The sequence below is a fragment of the Stomoxys calcitrans genome, chromosome 5, assembly GCF_963082655.1.
Source record: "Stomoxys calcitrans chromosome 5, idStoCalc2.1, whole genome shotgun sequence".
NCBI lineage: Eukaryota > Metazoa > Arthropoda > Insecta > Diptera > Muscidae > Stomoxys > Stomoxys calcitrans.
Window position 1 is genome coordinate 139,362,210 of NC_081556.1, and position 24,706 is coordinate 139,386,915.

Below are 24,706 nucleotides of genomic sequence, written 5' to 3' on the forward strand. Positions count from 1 at the left end.
TATTTCTGCCTGTAAGTAGAACTTGACAAATGCGATCAATGATATACACGATTCGGCCCTACCGCACTTTGCTAGTTTTTACTTGTTTCGACTTTGAGACGAAACTTTTTAATATTACAAATAAAAGTAAAAATCTGTTCTCTAACATGTTTTCGATAACGTTTTAACGAAAGTTAACCCTTAAGTTATCTCTATTATGTATATCTATTAATAATTTTAAATTTTTGTTTTAATCCGTAAAAAACCAAAGAATCCGTAAAAAAGAAAGATTTTGATTACGTCGTAGCGGAGCGGATTTTGAGATTGGAAACCGCTCTGCTCCGGGTTCAAAAAATTTTGGTCCCGCTCTAAAAATAGGGCTTCTCCACTCCGAATCCCTGACCAAAAGCTTTTTGGACACAATCTTATCCCAAACCTACAACCAAAAGGTACAAACCGAATTTCAGTTCATCTGTCTGCTAAACGACCCAGACAATGTGACAGCGATCAGACTAAATCCTAACTTTGACCCAACAAATAACTGTACAGAATATTCTTTATACGAGGCCCTTAGGAATACAACTCTTGCAAATGACTAGATACATCATCTACGGAACACAAAAATGACGACAGGCTAGACTACTGATGAGGCCGAAATTGTTAAAAACAGCAGAATCCGAATAATTAAAAGCCTAAAACCGGTCTCTATTTTTTCACTTATTCGTTATTTTCAGGTATGCAAATTTCGGATAAGTGAATTTTATGTCCGGTTAAGGGATACGATTATATAAAAACGAAATTAAAGTTTTTAAATTTTTTTTCAGTTAATCGGTATTTGCATACAAACGAATTCAATGGCATTGAATAACACCAATAATTTAAGGTTCTTTACATCCAAGTTTCGTTTAAGCAGGATTTTTCACTGAAGTATATTGCAGTTATGCGGTTTCGAAGGTATATTAAAAAGGAAAAGACAATTACCTACCCAGAATAAAATTTAAAGAGTCTTTGGGAAACAAACGCAACACAGTTCCTAGAATGACAATAGCGATTTTATTTTAATCACCAAAAAAACCATTAAGTTTACCCCATAAGCAATATTTTCAAGAGGTCCACCTAAAATAAGTCCCGAAAATAATTTCAGGATTTGAAGAAGGAAATGATTCAAAATAGTTTGAATAGAAAATAGGGAAAAGGGTGATAAGTTCGGCCGGGCCGAATCTTGAGTACCCACCACCATGGCTTCCGCTAAAAATGTACCCTTATTACTTAGGGGGGCCTATATCATCATATCGACCGATTCGTATAAAACTTGGCACAGATGTTGTAAGTCATAGATACTTTGGACCAAATTTCAACCAAAATCAGGTGAAAATTTAGGCTTCTAAGGGCTGAAGAAGTCAAATCCGGGGATCGACTTATATGAGGGCTATAGCCGTTTATAGACCGATTCGGATTATTGTTGGCATGGATATTGAAAGTAATAATACAAGTCTTTGTTCCAAATTTCAGCCAAATGGGATAAAAAATGAGGTTTCTAGGCGCTCAAGAAGTCAAATTCGGGGATCAGTTTATATGGGGGCTATTTCTAGACCGATTCGAATCATACTTGGCATGGATGTTGAAAGTCATAATACAAGTTGTTGGTTCCAAATTTCAACTAAATCGGATGAAAATTGAGGCTTCTAACGGCTCAAGAAATCCAAACCGGGGATTGGTTTATATGGGGCTATACCTGTTTATACACCGATTCAGATCATACATGGCATGGATGTTGGAAGTCATAATTCAAGTCTTTGTTCCAAATTTCAGCGAAATGGGATGAAAATTGAGGCATCTAGGGGCTCAAGAAGTCAAATCGGTTGATCGGATTATATAGGGGGCTATATCCAAATCTGAACCGATATGACCCATTTGCAATCCCCAACGACCTACATTAATAGGAAGTTTCTGATCAATGGCCTAAAGCCACCGTAGCGCAGAGGTTAACATGTCCGCCTCCTGGCTAGATCATCAGAAAAAATTGTCAGCGGTGGTTTTCCCCTCCTAGTAATAGCAACATTTCTGAGGTACTATGCCATGTAAAACTTCTCTCCAAAGAGGTGTTGCACTGCGGCACGCTGTTCGGATCCGGCTATAAAAGAGAGACCCCTTATTATTGAGCTTAAACTTGAATCGGACTGCACTCATTAATATGGGAGAACTTTGCCCCTGTTCCTTAGTGGAATATTCATGGGCAAAATTTGCATTTCAATCTGTGCTAAATTTCAAGCGGCTAGCTTTACGCGTTCGATCGCTTTCGTGATTTCGACAGACGGACGGACATGGCTAGTTAGACTTGGAATGTCAAGACGATCCTGAGTATATATACTTTATGGAGTCGCAGATCAATATTGCGAGGTGTTACAAACAGAATGACTAGATTAGTATGCCCCCATCCTATTGCTAATATCGTCAAAATTTTAAAATATTGATTCTACTGACTGGCTATTGATCATGAATATGCCAATGAAAGCATTGGCAAAAGTACGTGAATTGAAGTCAGAATTACTTTTAATGCAAAACCAAAATTATCCCACGAAAATCCCATTAAGAAACATAGGCTAGACTTCCCTCATATCAATGTATGCTGCACGTTTCAAGTTTTAGCTATATGATAAGGGGTTTGTTATTTATAGCCCCAAGTTAACGGCATGCTGTATAGTGACACCTCTTTTTAGAGATGTTTAGAAGGCTGAAATAGTCATAAGTATCGTTAGTTTATTGTGAGGCGATGACACACTTTTTTCGAAGTTAAGTTTTTAGTTTCATAGACGAATATGCAAATTATTCTCTACGGTTTACATATTTTCATTTCTTTAAAAGAATGCAAAAACACATCTTATATACCTAGTGAGAGTACAGAAAAATGTTCCGATTAAAATGTTTATCTGATTAGGGGCAGACATAACAAATTGTATGATAGTGATTCTCTTTGTCATATTCTTGATGAAATATTGATAACAGAGGGACTGATAAATATAGAAGTAACAGGAGTGTGCTGGCGATTATATGCTAAAACTACATTAAAAATATGTTTGTGCTAACTTTAAAGATTGGAAACAAAGATAAAGAATAAACTTTTAAGATGAACTATTTCAAAGCGACTAATTCTTTGAGGAAAAGATTTTGTACTTCTTATTAGTAATTTTTACCTAAAATAGTAGTTAAGCATTTTTAACTTTGTGTCTTATTATTAAACACAAAATTCTTTTAATGAAGACCAAAATATCATTGAAATTAAGGAAATTGACTTTGGGAAAAGGACCAATCACATTCTATAATAAGAAGGCGTCTTAGACGGACATGCTAACCTCTGAGCAACATTGGCCTCCTAAAATATAAAAATAAAAAAAGGAATATTCCCAAAAACTAGTGGAGATATTGAGCACTATCCAGCAAAAAAAGAATTTTGGAAAACGGACCACAAATGAAGATTCGGCAGTCCGAAAAGCTTTTCCAAATACAGAGGTGACCAACCTTAGGGCCCTGGCAAAAGGCACCCGGAACACCTAGATTCTTGAAATTTTGCACATGATTATGGTGTTGGTGAGATGATCTTAAAAAGACATTAATCATCGAAATGCATCCACCAGTTAGAGCTGGCAAAATATCGATGGCACTATTGATATTTTACACCACCACTGTGGTACAGGGTATTAAAAGTTTGCTCATTTGTTTGCAACGCTAAGAAGGAGAAGAGCTACACCCATTGTTAAGTATACTGATCGGTTTAGAATAACATCCTGATGCGATTTAACTATGTCCGTTTGTCCGTCTGTCTGTCTGTGTATTCTGTCCATGTATTCTTGTGATCAAGGTACAGTTCGCATTAATTGTCCGATTGCATGAAATTTTGCACATGTCACTTCTTTGGGCCAAGAAAGAACGCTATTGATTTTGAAAAAAATCGGTTCAGATTTAGATATAGCTCCCAAATATAATTTTCATCCGATATGGAATTTTAAGGTTGTAATAGGTACAACTTTGGTCCTATCTCTACAAAATTGAGCACATGGTGTTTTAATTGGCATCGTCGTATGTGCGGAAAGTTTCGTCAAAATCGGTCCAGATTTAGATATAGCTCCCATATATATCTTTGATCCGATACGGCCTTTTAAGGCTGTAGAAGCCACCATTTTTCAACCGATATGGCCTTAAAGGCTGTAGAAGCCATAGTTTTAGTCTTTATAAATCTTAATACATCCTAATACGTCTGATTTAAAAATAGATCCCATAAATATCTTTCATCTGATGTAGATGAAGGCCATAGGCTGTAGAAGCCAGAGTTTTTGCCCGATCAAAAATTCCAAAATTGAGCATGAGACATTTTATTTAACATCCCAATACGTGTGCAAAATTTAATCAAAGTTGGTCCAGATTTAGATATATCTGCGACATATTGGTTCCATGTACGTACGCATTCTCGGTGGTGTAGGGTATTATATAGTCGCCTCTGCCAGACTTTTGCCTTTCCTTGCTGGTTTTCCAATCGATACTAACGCCAAAGTTAAATTTTTTGCAAATTTGAAAGGAATAAGCGATTCGACACTATATCATATCTGATTCGATCCTTTAAGATATTTTGCTCCTATAGAGGGCACAATTTTCATCCGATTGGGCTAAAATTTTGTACAAACATTGAAACTTTTTCTCTCATGACTTCCCACCACCATAGAATAGGGGGTATATTCATTTAGTCATTCCTTTTGCAACATATCGAAATATTAATTTCTGACCCTATTTCGGGTTGTCGTAAAATTCTAAACCGATTTAATGCTGTCCGTGTGTCTGTCAGTTGTAATCTCGCTACAGTCTTTAAAAATTAAGATATTGAGTTGACATTTTGGATACACTCGTATATCCTCCTTGCGCAGGCTAAGTTCTTGAATGGGCCATATCGGTCAATATAGCCGCCATATAGACCGATGTGGCGATTCAGGGTCTTAAACCTATAACAGGCCCATTTATTACCCAATTGCGCTGAAATTTGGCATAGTGAGTTTAATCAGGCTATAAAAGGTGCATTTATTCTCCGATTTTGCTGACATAAGAAACAGTGAGTTGGACTAGGATCCTCGATATCCGACCCGAATATGGTGTATATCGGACCATATTTACATGTAGCTGCTATATAGACCGATCTGCCGATTTAGGGTCTTAAGCCTCTAACAGCTCATTTTATACCCGATTTCACTGAAATTCAGAACAGTGAGTTTAATTAGGCCCATATCCGAAACAAAAGTGGTTCAAATTGGAACATATTTGGATATAGCTGCCATATAGACTGATCTGGCAATTTTGTATCTTATGCCTATAATAGACACATTTTTTTACCCGATTAGCCGAGATTTGGAATATTGAGTTATACCAAGACTCCCAACATCTGTCCCATATATGGTTCAGATCGGGCTATATTTAGATATAGCTGCCATAGAGACCCATCTTCAACTTTAGTGTCTAAAGACCATAAAAGGCGTATTTAATCTCTGAATTTCCTCGACATCCGACCCGAATATGGTGTATATCGGACCATAATTACATATACCTGCCATATAGACCAATCTGCCTATAACTTAGCCGAAATTTGGAACATTGAGTTGTACCAAGACTACCAACATCTGTCCCGAATATGGTTCAGATCGGGCTATATTTTAACCGAATATGGTTCAGATCGGGCTATATTTAGATATAGCTGCCATTGAGACCCATCTTCAACTTAAGGTTCTAAAGACCATAAAAGGCGTATTTATTCTCCGATTTTGCTGAAATTGGAAACAGTGAGTTGCACCAGGATCTTCGACATTCGACCCGAATATGGTGTATATTGGAGCACATTTACATATAGCTGGCATATAGACCGATATGCCGATTTAGGCTCTTAAGCATTTATTACACGATTTAATTGATATTCAGAACAGTGAGTTTTATAAGGCCGAACCAAAAGTGGTTCAGATTGGAACATATTTGGATATAGCTGCCATGTAGACCGATCTGCCGATTTTGGGTCTTAGGCCTATAACAGGCGCATTTTTTACCCGACTTAGCCGAAATTTGGAACAGTGAGTTGTACCAAGACTCCCAACATCTGTGCCGAATATGGTTCAGGTCGAGCTATATTTAGATATAGTTGCCATAGAGACCGATCTTCAGCTCTGGGGTCTAAAAACCGTAAAGGACGCATTTATTCTCCGATTTTGTTGAAATTGGAAACAGTGAGCTGCTTGAAGACTCTCGACATCCAAACCAAAATATGGTCCAGTTTGGACCATTTTTAGGTATAGCTGTCATATAACTCGATCATCCGAGGCTTTATCACATGAATGGCGCACTTATTACCCTATTTCGCTGAAATTTCAAACTGTTGCTTGTATAGATCTTCACGGCACCTTAACCAAATGCGATTAAGATTGGCCTTTATTTGGATATTTATATGGATATAGTAGTGTTATAATAAATTTGGATAGTAAATATATTCAAGGTGGTGGATCAAAAGTCCAACACGACCGAACCTAATGCGTTTAAATTGGGGTTTATTTTGTCTGTGCATTGACATTGCTTCTGTATAAATCGATCTACTGTATTTACTCTTCATTTTCGTTTGACATATAGACGATAGGAACTTAACGATAGTTTCGATACTATCAATATTTATGATTGGAAATATCGAAAATGTCGAATGTTGCGATTATCGATAGTTTGCCAGCTCTACCACCAGTGTTGTGATATATTTGTCCTTATTTGTTTGAGAAATTGGCAATTTCTTTTTTCCGGAACCATCCTATCTTCTCTTTTCTCTTCCTTCTATTTAACATTCTTTTAATGAACATATTTGTACCGAGCGTCTAGCTATACTCGTTCATAAGTTGCCCTGAAGGGCTAGATCAAATCAAGAATAAATACTTTTGAGGGACCTTAGATCAATATTTCGAGGCGTTGCAAACGGAATGGCGAATGTCTATGGCGGAGAATTGAAAGATTTATTGTCCTAAAAAAAGTATAATCAGACATGGAATTTCTTTATTGCCTTTCAACAAACTTCACTTTTACTTCATTTTTAGTTCTAATAATAATCCCAGATTGGAACTGCAAGGTTTCCGCATCTACTGCTGGTAGAATTTTGAAGTTCTTGAGAATATGAACCAGTAGGGTTTTCATCTCAAACATGGCAAATTTTTGTCCTGTTTGGAGTAGATGAGAGAGAGAGAGAGAAAGAATGAAATATATTTTCTTCACTAATCTTACTTACCTATGCAATTCCTTTGTCCGGCACTAAATGGAGTATAGGCATAAGGATGTCGGCCCACAGAATTCTCTGGTAAAAATCTATCTGGATTAAACTCATCAGGCTTATCAAAGTATTTGGGATTTCGATGCAAATCGAATATATGCACCATGATGTATGAATTTGCAGGTAATATCAATCCATTTGATAGTGAAGTCTCCTCAACAACAGTTCGCATTATTGTTGGAACACTGGAGTACATACGCATTGACTCCTTAAGAAAATTTTCCAAATATTTCAGCCTATTTAGCTGAGTTATATCCAAAGTACTCAAATCCGAATCTGTTTGCTCTAGAATTTCTTGATAACAGCATTCCTGCATTTCAGGATAGAGAGACAAGTTCATGAGGCAAAATATCAAAGTCATTGATGTGGTATCGAATCCTCCAAACATGAAAGTGTCCACCTCTTCGCATATTCCCGCATGATCTATAAGGCCCTGCTGTTCGGCACGCAGCAAGGTGTCCAACAGAGCATATCGTTTCTTTTGATATCTAATTGATAAAATTTAGTAACTTCAAAGGATCTGTTTAGCATTATGCGATACTTACAACTGCTCCTCTGAAGTCTCATCGCTATGAAATTCCTGGGCAAATTGTTGCCTCTTTTTCTTGATAACATCACTGGAGAAATCATGGACTATTTTTAGGGCAGGCAAATATTTGAATTCCTCTAGGGTTTTATAGACAAAGTCAAGCCATAGATGGGGATATTGCAAACGCTTGTTGAAGGATTCCTCAAAGACTGATATGTTTTCACGGTATTTATCGCCATTAAGGCACTCGTCCAATTTAACACCCAAAGCGGTTTCTGTAATGAAAAAATTATAAAGTTATAAGATTATATTCTTATCTTAAATTCCCTTTACTTACCACATATGACATCTAAAGTAAATTTTTGTACATGCTTGTCCAGAGCAACCTCATTTCCTTTGCAATTCTCCATACGCTGCACAAATGTTATGCTCTCTTCTCTGAAAATCAAGCAAAAATACTTTGAAAATAATGTTCCAGCTATATATATTAGAGAACTCACTTGACAATTTCCTGAAATTTCATCAATATATTGAAATGGAAGGCTGGAGTTAGCATTTTACGTCGGCCATGCCATTTTTCATCTGTCGACATGAGCAGACCCTCTCCCAAAGCAGGTTGTAGGAATTTATAGGAAAACCCTTTCGTTATCAATTTGCTATTGGTAAACACCATTTCGGCTAGATCGGCATCGAGGACATTTAGAAGGGTTTTGCCACCCATGTATGTGACATAGCTGCCTTGCATTCTCGTCGCATTGTGGCGAAAAAATTTAAATGTCTGCACTGCAATAAAGAAGGCGAATAAGGCTTTAAATACATTGTAACTTGGTAAGGATTTGACCAATCCTTGTCGCTCCCTTATAATGATCCGACTGCCTAAATTTTTATTACATCCGTAAACGGAGTTAAGGAACATAATATCCTAATCTGCACCTGGAATGACTGAACTCTTTACAGAGCAGGTGAGATATACATGCTAGCTGATGTATTGGTACAAGTACAAGGCAGACATTATAGCTTTAGGGTTGGTACTCTATTCGAATTTCCAAATTTCGTCTGCTTTACAGGAAGTGAGATGGACTGAGTGAGGCGTCACAACTACACCGAAAAGTGACACATTGTACTATAGCTGGGAGATATATGTAGGTTTGCCAGTGGATTTAGTCGAAGACTGAAACTCATTTTCTCCAGGTTTACCCCAACATATAAGAAACTAGCCACAATCCGTTTAAAAGCCAAATTCTTTTATATTCATCCCATCTGCGTCCGTGCCCCTACAGAAGACAAGGACGAACATAAGGCAGAATACCTATGACCCAACGGCAGGAAAATTTGGCCTCCACGAGAAAACGTTCGATAAATGGGCGGCAACAAATGTGGCAGTTATCAGCATTAGACTTCCACATCGTGTATTCAAAAAGTCATATAGTTGTACCCCGATTAAGAAGTGAGAAATCAAATCGATCATGGAGGATGAATGAATGATCGATTTAATTTCTCACTTTTTAATCGGGGTACAACTATATGAGGTGTATACAAATATGCGAAAACATGTCTAAAAATTGGACCCGGGTCTTGAGAATTTTGCACCTTGTTTACATAGGCAATATAGATATAAAATGAAATGTACCAAGGAGTAGATGACGATAGACATGCAAAAAAAGAACCTCTAAAAGAAACAAAATTTAATTGATTTTTTTGCATATCTATCGTAATCTACTCCTTCGTACCTTTCATTTGATACCAATATTGCCTATGTAACCTGGGTTAGAAATTCTCAAGGGCCCTTAGGTCCTTCTCTGGTCCACTATTCGTAATCTACTCGACAATACCTTTCATTTCCTAGGTTGAACCACTTCAATGAGGGGCTTTGGCCCTTTGCTCCAAAAACGGACCTTAGATTCGTGTTCCTGGGGTCAAAATAAAAATGGGTGCAAAATTTAAAAATTCGGTGGTGCGCCTTGTAAAGTGCATTCTTCCCTTGGGTTTATTCTGATGCCTGAAACCTGAAACAGGTTGCGTAAAATCTATTTATTCACCGAACGTTTTGATTACACAATATCTTTGAAATACTTGTCCCAAATTTCGGCGAAATCGGAAAATTAACAGTAACAAATTAAAGCGCCTTTTATGGGCCCAAGCTATCTCATGGTCAAATTGAAGAAGGATGTCGAGTGGCCTAACACAACTCACTGCCGCAAATTTCAGCAAAATCGGATAATAAATGTGGCTTTTATAGGCTTAAGACCTTAAATCGGTCTATATGGAGGCTATATCAAGATATAGTCCGATATAACCCATCTTCGAACTTAACATGCTATTCATAGGCATGTTAAGTTCGAAAAAAAAGAATCTGAGATCCAGGAGATCGCTTTATTGTATATGGGAGCTGTACCAAGCTGTTGATCGATTCAGACCATAGTGGACATGTATGTTGAAGGTCATGGAAGAAGCCGTTGTACAAAATTTCAACCAAATCGGATGAAAGTTGCGCCCTCTAGTGGCTCAAGAAGCGCCCTCTAGTTTAAGAAGTCAAGATCCAAGATCGGTTTATATGGCAGTTATATAAGGTTATGAACCGATTTGAACCATAATTAGCACAGTTGTTGGATGTAATACCCAACACCACCTGCAAAATTATAGCCAAATCGGACAAGAATTGCGCCCTATAGAGGCTCAAGAAGTCAAGACCCAAGATCGGTTTATATGGCAGCTATATTAAAACATGGACCGATATGGCCCATTTACAATCCCAACCGACCTATACTAATAAAAAGTATTTGTGAAAAATTTCAAGAGGCTAACTGTCGACAAATCTGAATGAGTTGAGTACAACCGAAGGAACCTAACTGAAAATTAAATTAAAAGAGACAAGGAACTATCGAACTATACCAGTGAAAGAGATGAAACTAGTACCGGGCGTTCCATTTAGAGAGTCGTTCATTGCTACTAGTTCGGTCCGAAACGACACAAGACTAGTCACTGTGTGTTGCCTAAGCAGTCTCTCTGGAGAAAGTCCCCACAACGATGCTCATACCCGTAAGAGCATTAACTGAAGCTTAAGTTGCAACAACCTTAGCAGCGTTCTCTCGGCGGATTCCCTGATATATAGGTCAACCGGCTGAATTTTCATCAACACCTACAAGAACATAGTCGCAGGAGTACCCACATCACCGCATTTATAAATCTCAAAATCACCCTATTAACCTTATCCAGGTCCCTCATATGCGACGTGAATTCGGTCACAGGCCACCACACATGGCAACCACAGGTCAGTTTCGGTCGCACCATTGCCGTGTACAGCCAGTTCATAAATCTAGGCCGCAGATCCCATTTACTACCAACAAGCACCTTACACGAATAGAGAGCCGCGAAAGCCTTCTTTGCCCTTAACTCCATATTCAAGCCCCAGTTCAATTACAATTTACTATCCAAAATAACCCCAAGGAACCTTGCCGCGCTTGAAAGCTTCAAGGCCATCCCTTGCAGCCTCGACAATAAAGAGCCAGGCACTTTCCTCCTTCTCGTAAAAAAATCCATCTCTGTCCTCCTGAAATTCCCAGTAGCCCAAGACGCCGTAAATCCGAGAGCGGTTTCCAGGAACTTCCCGGTGACAAAAATAAATATGGCGACTTTTGTGAGGTACTATGCCATTTCAAAAAAAGGTATGGCATCCATGTAATAAGCTCTCCTCAAAGGCGAGCCGCACTGTGGCAGGCCGTTTGGACTCGGCAATAAATAGGACACCCCTTTTCATTGAGCTTGAACTAGAATCGGACATAACTAATTGATATGTGAGAAGTTTGCCCCTGATCTTTAATGGATGAATGTTCATGAACAAATTTGCATTTGACGACCCCCACCGTCTCAAGTCGCCCCAGAATCCTATCGATCACGAGAATCCATAGGAAATACGAAATAATCCCGCCCTGTGGCGTACCTCTCGTCGCATTCAACTTCACTGAGGTGCCCCCAATACTGGAATCTCAGCATACTATGTGCCGTACTCAAGAAAGGAGACAAGACCTGTGTGTCCAACATTACTTACCAAAGTCTAACCCAAATGTGTCAAAGGTATTTCCAAATATGGTGTTTCCAGGTAAAGTTGGCAAAATCCTTTCAATGTCCTCACCATTTACGGTGCGAATGCGTTTGGAAAAGAACGCCAAAACATAGTAAGTTTTATTCAAATGAAATAAAGACAAAACTAACACAAATACTAGAAATGCTATTAAAAGCCACATATTTATCTGTTCCGATTGTGTTGTTGAAATTTTATGAACTTAATGTGATCAAAGAAAAACGTACAATGAATTTTTCAATTCAATTGATTCATATCAACACAAGTTCCAAACCAATGCTGTATCATCTTACAGATAGTCATGCTGAACGTAACATACATACAATACATATGTACAATAGGGTGTCCCAAAAAAACAAAAAAGTTTATTTTTTTCAACACAAACCCTCCATCATTTTCTTTTGATCCTTATAAGCAAAACACCAAATGTTATGGCCATCGGTTACCGATTACCCATGCCGACACGACATCTATAGTTGGATGTTGTACTTTCTAAGGGATCCGGTTGAGAATTTTAGGTCCTAGAATGAAATTCGTAAACAAAGTAAAGATTCATATGGCATTTATAACTTTTTACTGAATAATTAAGCTCGAAGTCAATGTTGTTTATGTTTCACTTAAATACACTCAGAGAAATTTGTTAGTAAAAACAGCAAAAATGTTTGTTGTGACAGCAGAAAGTTAGCTAAAAATGGGACAGCTGCTATTTTCAAATGCTAACAAGTTTAAAAATACCTCAATAATGTCATAAAAATTTAAAAAATTGTATATTCCATTTCATCTTTTATTTTACACGCATATACTCGTAACTTAATTTTTTCCAATTTTCAACAATTTGCCAATTTTTGATCGAATTTAAATAACAGCAGTCAAAACAACTACTATTATTATATTTATGCCTTTAAACAAAACACTAACGCCTAACATTGGGAAATTTATTTATTAAGATATGGCAAATGCCTCAATTATTGTTTAGAAGTTCAAAAAAATATGAATGGAGTTTTTCAAAAGTTTAAAATTTTTAATTCAATATCAGCAGACAGTATTTGTTGAGACAGTGTTTGCTGATATCAGCAGACTAATTTTTCTGGGTGCTGTTATTTCGCCTTTCTTTTATGGTTAAAATATGAAATGTATCCTGCACCATGACAAGAGCTACGGTAATCGAGTACTCACTGTATTGTTTTGTTCCCTATAGAATGTCTTTATGAGTTAATGATTGTTAATTAAGGCACAGTGTTTGATAAAGGAAAGAAATGAGAAAATTTGAAAATCTTATAAAAATGTAAAAATTAAGAATTTGTTATTTATGATGGAGGGATTTTGAGAAAGAATTCGAGCCAAAGAAGTAAAACTTAATAAGTTAAAGCGTGCTAAGTTCGGCCGGGCCGAATCTTATATACCCTCCACGATGGATCGCATTTGTCAAGTTCTTTGAAAGACCTATTCAAATACATATGAGCTATATGAAGTTATTGACAGATATGGACCGTACTTGTCATGACTATTAGCAGTCATATAAAAACACCACCTGCAAAATTTAAGGCAAATCAAATTATAATTGCACCTCCCAGAGGCTCAGAATGTCAAATTGGGAGATCGGTTTTTATGGTAGCTATATCACGTTATCAACCAATTAAGACCATACTTGGAACAGTTGTTCCAAAACGACATATGCAAAATTTCAAGCAAAATGGGATAAGAATTACGCCCTGCATAAGCCAAAGAAGTCTAATCGGTATATAGGTTTATATGGCGGCTATATCAGGTTGATTTAGACCATACAAGGCATAGTTGCAGGAAGTCATGTTAAAAAGATTTCAGCCAAATCCGATAGTAGTTGCGCTCTCTAGAAGCTCAAGAAGTCTTATCGGGAGAACGGTTTATATGGCAGTTATACCAGGTTACCGTAGGAGGACCACCGTAGCGCTGAGGTTAGCATAGCCTGGGTTCAAATTCTGGAAAAATTTTTCAGCGGTGGTTTTCCCCTCCTAATGCTGGCAACATTTGTAAGGTACCATGCCATGTAAAACTTCTCTCCAAAGAGGTGTCGCACTGCGGTACGCCGTTCGGACTCGGCTATAAATAGGAGGCCCTTTATCATTGAGCTTAAACTTGAATCGGACTGCACTCTTTGATATGTGAGAAGTTTGCCCCTGTTCCTTAGTGAAATGTTTATGGGCAAAATTTGCAATTTGCAATATCAGGTTACGAACCGGTATGAACCATATTGAGAACAGTTCTTGGAAATGATACCAAAACACGACGTGCAAAACTTCAGCCATAGCGGATAAGAATTGCGCTCTTTTGAAGCTCAAGAAGTCAAGACCCAAGTTCGGTTTAAATGGCAGCTATATTAGGTTACGAACCGATTTGAAGCATACTAAGCACAATTGTTGGAAGTGATACCAAAACACCACGTGCAAAAGTTCAACCATATCGCATAAGAATTGCGCTCTCTAGAAGCTCAAGAAATCAAGACCCGAGATCGGTTTAAAGCTGTATTAAAACATGGACCAATATAAATATTTGTGCAAAATTTTAAGCTCTTAATTTTTGTGTATGTATGTACCTGGGCTACATATGACTCTGAAATTTCAGGACTACTATTGTTTACAAAAATGCCAATAGAACGCTGTGTGCCTCTATTGCTTGAGCTCATGCGGACTTTCTGGGCCTTTCGTTTGATTCTTAGAAATTCCCAATTGCTCGTATTCTCGATTGAAGGTCTTGGGCTCATAAAAGGCGCATTTCGCTGAAATTTGGCACAGTGAATTATGTTAGGCTTTTCGATATTCATGTATTATATGGTTCAGATCGGTCGCTGTATGGATACTAACCGAACCGGGCCCGCTCCGCTGCTCTTCTCAAACTCTATAATATCTTTTTAGGATGGGGACACTTCGCCCTGAATATGAATATCGAATTCGTGCGATTGTTGCATATGTCCGCCTATGACGCTGAATTGTCGTGATTGGTCTATATATCCATTTAGCGGGTTTTGGACGGCCCCGAGGCACCAGACTACAACAATAGAAACCATGTTTTGTTTTTGGTGACAATAGGTTACGTTAGGTTAGGTTGAAAAGAGGGTGCAGATATTAACCTGCCCCATACCACTATAGACATACACCTAAGACAGTATCCAGCTTTTTGTGCGCTCTAAAAACTAAAAAATCACTTCGAAGAAGAAAATTTTAATTTTTAGGAAATGCTGCAACGTCTCATCATCTTCCCCACATGCCCTACACATGCTATCACTTGCCGCACTGATTTTACATAAGTGAGCTCGTAGTCTTATGTGTCCCGTTATGACACCAAAAGCTTACTGACCAAGTTAATCTTCACTGCCAAATCGTCTGCTCTTTCATTCCCCCTTACTCCGCTATGGCCCGACACCCAAACGATGCGCATTGTGCCATCCTCAGAGAAGCCTTTAATCTCCTTCTTACACTCCTTGGTGACTGTAATAGTGCAAAAAAAAAAATGTCGCATGACCAATCTCCGAGATCTGGTGTTTTTAAAAATTAGCATAATGAGAAGTGCTTTTTAGGGAAGCGATGGCAGCTCAGACATTCTCCCAAATCCCTATTTTACCATGGTCGGTAAATATGAACCATTGGGAGGGTATTTTGCGGTCACCGGTACTTTGCCCTGAAAATAGATATCAAATTCGTTCTTTACCCCCAAAACCCGGTGATTTGATCTTCAATTTGCCATAGTCGGATATGAAGTGCAGTTTAGGGGAATTTCATATCCCCCCAAACACTTGGCTCCAAAATCGGATATCGAATTCGTTTTCTACCCTCAAATACCTTTCATTTGAGTCCCCTATTGTCATAGGGGATAAATTAACCTATTTGACGTATTTTTAGGAGAAAAAGCGCCCCCTGGACTTGAACGCAAATTTTAATATCATATTCGTAATTTACTCCCAAATACCTTTTATTTGAGTCTCATATAGTCATGGTCGGCTAATATGCCCATTGGGGGGTGGGGCAACCTCCCATTACTTTTCATACCATATTTTTAATTTAATTACGAATACTTTTCATTTGAGTCCCATATTGATAGGAACGACGAATATATCTGTTTAGAGGAGTTTTGGGGTTGGGGCGGCCCGCTGGGTACTTGGACCAAAATTTTAATACGATATTCTTTTTCCAGTCTTCAATACCTTTGATTAGATAACCATATTGTGCCCATCGGTGCACTTTTGGTTTTGGATAGCGTTTCTTGGGTAAGGGGGAGGGACCGCCCCCATCCGATATCTAAAAGTTATATTGCCTATGTTTCCTTCCAGATAAACTTACACAATCTGTGAAAATTTTAAGAAAATCGGTTCAGGCCTTTTTTGATTCTACGGAACAAACAAAAAAACCGAGTCCCATATAGTTATGATGGGATATATGTATGCTTATTTAAGGCATTTTTTGGAGGTAGGGTGACCCCCTTTACTTCGAACTGATTTTGTATGCCAGATTCGTAATCTACTCCCGAATACCTTTCATGTAAAGCCCATTTTGATATGAACGTCCAATATGTCTGTTTGGGGAAATTTTGGGTCTAGGCCCGATGGGAACTTAGATCCAAATTTTAATACCATATTCGTATTAAATTTTCCAATACCTTTCATTTGATACCCATATTGTTCCGATCGGTCCAATTTTGATTTTGGGTAACGGGGGAGGGTGCGCCGAAATTAACAAATTTTTCTCCTTCCAGACCATATTCACAATCTACTCCCGAATACCTTTCATTTGAGACCCATATTGTCATGATCGCCCAAAAAAACAATTTTAGGGTTTGGGAGTTGGGGCGCCCCCCCCCCCCAATTACTTGCACTCAATTTTTAATATGAAATTCGTACTCTACTCCTAAAGACCTATCATTTGAAACCCATATTGTCCCGATCGCTCCACTTTTATTTTTGGGTAGTACTTTTGGGGTTAGGGGGAGGGTCCGCTCCCCTTTCGATATCAAAAAATGATATAGACTATCTTTCCTTCCAGACCAACAAATAAATTATGTATTTTTTACCGGATTATGACGAAAGGTGGTTTACAAATATACCCGAGGTGGTGGGTATCCAAAGATCGGCCCGGCCGAACTTAACGCCTTTTTACTTGTTTATATAAATTTTTAATTTTTTTTTCAAAGTCTTTTAATAAATTTTGCCTTGACATCATTTTTAGTTCTAATAATAATTCCAGATTTGAATTGTAATGTTTCAGGATTTACAGCCGGTAAAATTTTAAAGCTCTTGAGAATAAATACCACAAGTGTCTTCATCTCCAACATGGTGTATTTTTGTCCTGTGTGGATTAGAAGAGATAAAGCGAGAGAGAAAAAGAGGGTGATTACTAAAAATCCATAATCTTTTCTATCACATTCACTCACCTATGCAATTTCTTTGCCCGGCACTAAATGGTACAAAGGCATAAGGATGACGACCCACAGAGTTCTCGGGCAAAAATCTATCCGGGTTAAATACATCAGGCTTAGCAAAGTATTTGGGATTTCGATGTAAGTCAAATATATGCAACATGATCGATGAATTGGCAGGTAATATCAAACCATTTGGTAGTTGCGTCTCTTCCACAGCTGTTCGCATTACCAGTGGGACGGTAGAGTACATTCGCATAGACTCCTTGAAAAAGCAATCCAGATATTTCAGTTTATTCAGCTGTGCAATATCCAAGGTGCTGAGATCCGGATCTATTTCTTCTAGAATTTCTTCATAACAGCGTTGCTGCATTTCAGGATACAACGACAAGTTCATGAGACAAAACATCAAACTCATAGAGGCCGTATCGAATCCTTCAAACATAAAGGTGTCCACTTCTTCACATATTCCCGCATGGTCTATAAGGCCCTCCTGTTCGGCACGCAGCAATGTGTCCAACATGGCATAACGTTTCTTCTGATATCTTATTTATAGAAAAGTAGTGAATTGTTTATTGATATAAGCCATACTTAACCCATTGGGGTTACTTACATCTGCTCTTCGTGAGTTTGACCACTTTGGAATTCTTGAGTAAAAATTTGTCTTTTCTTTTTGATAATGTCACTGGAGAAATCATGAACTATCTTGAGTGCAGGCCGATATTTATATTCTTCCAAGGTTTTATAGACAAAATCATTCCATAGATAAGGATATTGAGATCGCTTGTTAAAGGATTCCTCGAAAACATATATGTTTTTACGGTATTGCTCGCCATTCAGGCATTCGTCCAATTTAACACCCAAAGCAGTTTCTGTAATAAAAATACAATAGTTAATGTTATTTACTTCGTTAATTTGCCCAAATCGGGCCAAAGGGCTTGAAGTTGAAGAAAACATATTGCCAGCTTCAGAGAAACAGGATGCAAATAACAATCAGTTTGAAGGAGCATTTGGTTGATTGGCTAGATCATCATCTTCAGTACTATTATGAATTACTATGAGCATCAAAAGTGAGTCAACACCCATTGAAATTTAGTTTACATTTATATGTACCTTTTTTACTTAGGAAAGTATGTGTTTTCAATATTCTTGCAATTTTATAATATTTTAAAAATTGCTATGTTTTATGCACATTTTTACAATAATCTTACAATAGTTAAGATTTTCACGGCTGTTGACACACTTTTGACGCTCTCTGTATATCCACTCTGCCCAGTTGGACTATCTACACCTTGGACTATCTATACTTACCACATATAACATCTAAAGAGAATTTTTGTGTATGCTTATCCAGTTCAATCTCTTCACCTTCTGAGTTCTGTAGTTGCTTCACAAATTTAAGACTCTCTTCTCTAAAAATCCATACAAATATACATTGTTATTAGTTTCTTAGTTGGAAATACCATGGGAACTTACTTAAAAATTTCCTGAAATTGCATCAATATATTGAAATGGAAGGCTGGTGTTAGCATTTTACGTCTTCCAAACCATTTCTCACCCGCCGATATGAGCAGACCCTCTCCCAAAGCAGGTTGTATGAATTTATAGAAAAAACCTTTGGTTATCAATTTGGTATTGGTCATAATCATTTCGGCCAAATCTGCATCTATGACATTTAGGAGGGTTTTTCCTCCCATATATGTGACATAACTGGTTTTCATTATCGCCGCATTATGGCGAAAAAATTTAAATGTTTGCACTGCAATAATAAATGAGTTTAAAAAAGAAATAGATAAATCGTTTTTTTCAATTAAAAATTTAATAGAAAATAAGAACGTTTTGAATTAAAAAAATAATTGAATCAATTGTTTACAAACTAATCTGAATTTTTTCAATTACGATTGTGATTGAAAATGAGCCAGTTTTCTATTAAAAAATTAATTGATTGAATCATCTTTTTAATTGAATCTGAACATTTTTTCAATTACGGTTGTTATTGAAATTTTTAAAATTTTCAATTAAAAAATTAATTGATTCAATAATTTTTTTAATTCAACATGAATTTTTTCTGTGCGACTGTAATTCGTGATTAAAATTTTTGCAATTTTCAATTAAATAAAAAAAAATTAAATAAAAAAATTTGTAATCTTAACGTTTCAATTAAAAAAATTATCACTATTGTGATTGAAAATTCTTTCCGATTCAATTAAAAAGTTAATTGATTCAATGAAGTTTTCAATTGAAAACATTTCAATCACGACTGTAATTAAATTAAAAATAAATAATTATATTTGAAAAAATTTTCAATCACAACCGTGATTGAAATGTCCATACCCCTTCTTTTATAATATCTGCAATGTAGCTTTCAATTGATTCTATCTAAGCACCATCATACATATCGTCTCCTGCGTTCCCTAACTGAAAGGAGATTTCAAAGGTCCATACATCCATTGATTCTACGAACCGGATTTCAAAAATGAACTTCAAAAGATTTCTATAATTTTTTTAATTAGATCAATTAAAGAATACGAAAATTTTTAATAATGTTTTTAATTGCATCAATTAAAAATTAATTAAAAATATCAAAGTTTTCAATTATTTTTTAATTAAATTTTCAACTTTTTTAATTGCCGTTCGAAAACGGCGATTGATATTATCATTTTCGTGATTGAAGCAGTTTCAATTAAAAAACAAGTAAAAAGGCGAGCATCCATTCATGCCCACCACCTCGGGTATATATGGAAACCACCTTCAGTCATAAACCGGTAAAACGTGCATTATTTATGTCCCCATAGCAGCTATAACGAAATATGGTCCGATTTGCACCAAATTCGGCACGTACATTGAGTGGTCTAATATGTACAAGTCATTGTTCAATTATGTAGAACAAAATATTGGTCTTTTTGGTAGCTATATCCAAATATAGACCGATCTGAACCATATACGAAACGAATGTCGAAAAGCCTAACACAAGTCACTGTGTTAAATTTCAGCGAAATGGGATTATAAATGCGCCTTTTTTTGGAGCCTTAGATCGAGAGATCGGTCTATATTGCAACTTTATTAAAATTTGGACCGATATGGGCCAAATTGAAGAAAGATATCGAAGGGCTTAACACAACTCCCTGTCCCAAATTTCGGCGAAATCGGACAGTAATTTCGCCTTTTTAATGGCACAAGACCTTAAATCGAGAGATCGGTCTATATGGCAGCTATATCCAAACCTGGACCGATCTGGGCCAAATTGCAGAAAGTTGTTTAAGTGCCTAACGCAAATCACTGTCCCAAATTTCGGCGAAATCGGACAATAAATGCACCTTTTATGAGCCCAAGACCTAAAATCGAGAGATTGGTCTATATGGCAGCTATATCCAAATCTGGACCGATCTGGGCCAAATTGCAGAAAGTTGTTTAAGTGCCTAACGCAAATCACTGTCCCAAATTTCGGCGAAATCGGACAATAAATGCGCCTTTTATGGGCCCAAGACTCTAAATCGAGAGATCGGTCTATATGGCAGCTATATCCAAATCTACACCGTTCTGAGCCAAATTGAAGAAAGATGCCGAGGGGCCTAAACAACTCCCTGTTCCAAATCAAACAATAAATGCGCCTTTTATGGGCTTAAAACCTTAAATCGAGAGATCGGTCTATATGGCAGCTATATCCAAATCTGGACCGATCTGGGCCAAATTGAGTAAGGATATCGAGAGGTCTAACACAACTCACTGTCACTAATTTCAGCAAAATCGGATAATAAATGTGGTTTTTATGGACCTAAGACCTTAAATCGGCCGATAGGTCTAAATGGGCGCTATATCAAGATATAGTCTGATATAGCCCATCTTTGAACTTAAGCTGCCTATAGACAAAAAAAGAATCTGTGCAAAGTTTCAGCTCAATATATCTATTTTTAAAGATTGTAGCGTGATTTCAACGGACAGACGGACGGACACTGCTAGATCGTCTTAGATTTTTAAGACGATCAAGAATATGTATATTTTATAGGGTCGGAAATGGATATTTCGAAGTGTAGCAAACGAAATGAAAAAATGAATATATCCCCATCTTTCGGTGGAGGGTATAATTAATTGTGTAAGGATTATATTTATATATCAGGTTTGCTTGGCTTCCTATGATGCTCAAGCAGAGGCTTAAGAAATCCAAACAGGAGAGTGGTTTATATGGGAGCTATATCAGAGTATGAACTGATTTGGGGCAAATTTGTCACAGAGGTTGAATGTCACAATCGCAACCCTTCCACTACCCTACATGCAAAATTTCAGCCAAATCCATTTATAAGAGCACCGTCTAGGGGCCAAGAGGTCAAAGTGGTAAGTCTGAATTAGTACTGCTAACCAGACGGAGAATCCCCCTGGAAATGAACATGCGAGTCGACAACATAGACATCACGACAAAGAAGGCGGTAAATTACCGCGGAATTCGATTGGATTCCAAACTGATGTTTGGTCCGCAGATAAAATTCTCTACTCAAAAAGCAATCGGAATCACGGGCCAACTGAGCAGACTTAGGGCAAACATAGGGGGCCACTACCCGAAAAGAAGAAACTTTAAATGGAATCTTGTAACAGCGTTCTCTTATATGGGTGCGAGAACTAGCCAGATAGTCTCCCTATCAAACACAGAGCACAACTGATCAGTGTTCAGCGAATCGTTGTACTAAGAGTGCCATCACGGTATCGGACCGTTTAACAACAAAAAACTCGACAGACCCTGATACTAGCTGTGTTGTTATCTGGTTCCAAAGCATGGGCACTTGCAAAAGCCTACGAGGCAGTATTTGCAGCGTATGATAGACAGATTCACGACCTGTATGACGACATTAAGTTTCGTCTACAAGTTGCCAGAACGAAAAACAAGTAAGAGCGTCCTTAGTTCGGCCGGGCCGAATCTTATATACCCTCCACCATGGGTCGCATTTGTCGAATTCTTTGCGCGGTATCTCTTTTTAGGCAAACAAAGAATAATGGAAAAGAATTGTTATGCTATTGGAGATATATGAAGTTATAGTCCGATTCGGACTATAAGTAAGTTGAATGTTGAAGTCATTGGATAATATTTCAGCCCATTCGGATAAGAATTGCGCCTTTTGGATTGAATGAGGCTCAAGAAGCATATTCGGGATATCGGTTTATATGGGTGCTGTATCAGGCTATAGATCGATTAAGACCACATTGGACGCGTACGTTGAAGGTCATGGGAGAAGCCGTTCTATAATTTCAGCAAAATCGGATAAGAATTGCGCCCTCTAGAGGCTTTAGAAGTCAAGATCCCAGATCGGTTTATATGTCAGCTATATCAGTTTATGTATCGACTTGAACCATATTTATCGCACTTGTTGGAAGTCATAACAAAATATTTCATGCTAAATTTCAGCCAAATCGGATGAGATGAGAAAGTCAAGATCCAATATCAGTTTATATGGCAGCTATATCAGGTTATAGACCGATTTGATCCATATTTGGCACTGATGTTGGAAGTCATAACAAACAACCTCATGCTAAATTTCAGCCAAATCGGATGAGAATTGCGCCCTCTAGTGGTTCAAGAAGTTAAGATCCAAGATCGGTTTATATGGCAGCTATATCAGGTTAAAGACCGATTTCAACCATTCATAGCACATTTGTTGAAAGTCATAACAAAAAACTTCATGTTAAATTTCAGCCAAGTCGGATAAGAATTGCGCCCTCCAGTGGCTGAAGAAGTCAAGACCCAAGATCGGGTTATATTGCAGCTATATTAGGTTATAGATCGATTTAAACCATACTTGGAACAGTTGTTGGAAGTGATACCAAAACACCACATGTAAAATCTCAGCCAAATCGGATAAGAATTGCGCCCTCTACATGCACAAGAAGTCAAGACCCTAGATCGGTTTATATGGCAGCTATATCAAAACATAGACCGATTTGGCCCATTTACAATCCCAACCGACCTACACTAATAAAAGATATTTGTGCAAAATTTCAAGCGGCTAGCTTTACTCCTTCGAAAGTTAGCGTGCTTTCGCCAGACGGATGGACATGGCTAGATCGACTTAAAATGTCATGACGATCAAGAATATATATACTTTATGGGGTCTAAGACACATATTTCGAGGTGTTATAAACGGAATGACGAAATTAGTATACCCCCATCCTATGATGGAGGGTATAAAAAAAGCCACATTTAAATAGTTAATAGACCTGATGATAAGCGTAGAAAGGAAATACCAAAATTCTTTTAATATTTACTTACCAAAGTCTAAGCCTAGAGTGTCAAAGGTATTTCCAAATATTGTCGTTCCAGGCAAAGTTGGGAGAATTCTTTCAACATCTTCCCCATTTATGGTGCGAATTCGTTTTGGGAAAAACGCCAAAACATGGTAGGTTTTATTTAAATGAATTAAAAACGGAATTAACACAAATGCCACAAATAAACTAAAAAACCACATATTTTGTTCCACTGTTGCTGTATGCTTAAATGATACGGACTACCATTGATTCATGAAGAATGAATGCAGTTTTTTTTTTTATTTCCAATTGATTGCAAAACTAGCACGAAGAAATTTTGTATCATTACTCCGGAACATTTGATTCTATACTAATTCTTCTTCTATTGACTGAGAAGAACAGAAAAAATGTTTCCACTACGAATATCTTTATCAGGTTATGGATTATAGCTTGAGCACAGTGGTCGTTATAGAAAAGAATAAATTTCAAAATTATAAAATAATAGAAAACAAGTAAAGGCGTGCTAAGTTCGGCCGGGCCGAATCTTATATACCCTCCACCATGGATCGCATTTGTCGAGTTCTTTTCCCGGCATCTCTTCTTAGGCAAAAAGGATAGAAGAAAAGATTTGCTCTGCTATTAGAGCGATATCAAGATATGGTCCGGTTTGGACCACAATTAAATTATATGTTGGAGACCTGTGTAAAATGTCAGCCAATTCGAATAAGAATTGCGCCCTTTGGGGGCTCAAGAAGTAAAATAGAGAGATCGATTTATATGGGAGCTATATCGGGCTATAGACCGATTTAGACCATATTAAACACGTATGTTGATGGTCATGAGAGGATCCGTCATAAATAAGTTCAGGCAAATTGGATAATAATTGCGACCTCTAGATGCTAAAAAAGTCAAGATCCCAGATCGGTTTATATGGCAGCTATATCAGGTTATGAACCGAGCTAAACCTTATTTGACACAGTTGTTGGATATCATAACAAAATACTTCGTGCAAAATTTCATTTCAATCGGATAAAAATTGCGCCCTCTAGAGGCTCAAGAAGTCAAGACCCAAGATCGGTTTATATGACAGCTATATCAGGTTATGAACCGATTTGAACCATACTTAGCACAGTTGTTGGATATCATAACAAAACACGTCGTGCAAAATTTC

At 37.4% G+C, this 24,706-nt stretch overlaps 2 protein-coding genes across 2 annotated transcripts; both read right to left on the reverse strand.

The window, feature by feature from the left end:
* Positions 1-7,009: 7,009 nt before the first annotated feature.
* On the reverse strand, positions 7,010-12,150 carry LOC106090804 (probable cytochrome P450 4p3). The gene is made up of 6 exons (XM_013257116.2): positions 11,887-12,150; positions 8,339-8,621; positions 8,176-8,276; positions 7,855-8,113; positions 7,268-7,797; positions 7,010-7,199 (listed from the first exon to the last, which is right to left on the reverse strand). Exons 1-6 carry the CDS (start codon positions 12,080-12,082, stop codon positions 7,039-7,041), a joined length of 1,530 nt encoding a protein of 509 aa, XP_013112570.2. The 5' UTR covers positions 12,083-12,150; the 3' UTR covers positions 7,010-7,038.
* Positions 12,151-17,072: 4,922 nt separating this feature from the next.
* Positions 17,073-23,970, reverse strand: LOC106090792 (probable cytochrome P450 4p3). The gene is made up of 6 exons (XM_013257097.2): positions 23,561-23,970; positions 18,781-19,063; positions 18,616-18,716; positions 17,918-18,176; positions 17,320-17,849; positions 17,073-17,234 (listed from the first exon to the last, which is right to left on the reverse strand). The coding sequence occupies exons 1-6, from the start codon at positions 23,754-23,756 to the stop codon at positions 17,074-17,076; spliced, it is 1,530 nt and encodes a 509-aa protein (XP_013112551.2). The 5' UTR covers positions 23,757-23,970; the 3' UTR covers position 17,073.
* Positions 23,971-24,706: the final 736 nt, after the last annotated feature.

What these genes read in the sequence shown, in the direction of transcription:
- LOC106090804 (XM_013257116.2), bottom strand. Translation starts at nt 12,082, where the DNA reads ATGTGGCTTTTAATAGCATTTCTAGTATTTGTGTTAGTTTTGTCTTTA. An exon ending in CACATTTGGGTTAGACTTTG is followed by an intron (nt 8,622 to 11,886) that starts GTAAGTAATGTT and finishes TCTTTATTGCAG; the next exon opens with TGCAGACATTTAAATTTTTT. An exon ending in TACTTTAGATGTCATATGTG is followed by an intron (nt 8,114 to 8,175) that starts GTAAGTAAAGGG and finishes TTTTCATTACAG; the next exon opens with AAACCGCTTTGGGTGTTAAA.
- LOC106090792 (XM_013257097.2), bottom strand. Translation starts at nt 23,756, where the DNA reads ATGTGGTTTTTTAGTTTATTTGTGGCATTTGTGTTAATTCCGTTTTTA. An exon ending in CACTCTAGGCTTAGACTTTG is followed by an intron (nt 19,064 to 23,560) that starts GTAAGTAAATAT and finishes TTATTATTGCAG; the next exon opens with TGCAAACATTTAAATTTTTT. An exon ending in CAAACTCACGAAGAGCAGAT is followed by an intron (nt 17,850 to 17,917) that starts GTAAGTAACCCC and finishes TCTATAAATAAG; the next exon opens with ATATCAGAAGAAACGTTATG.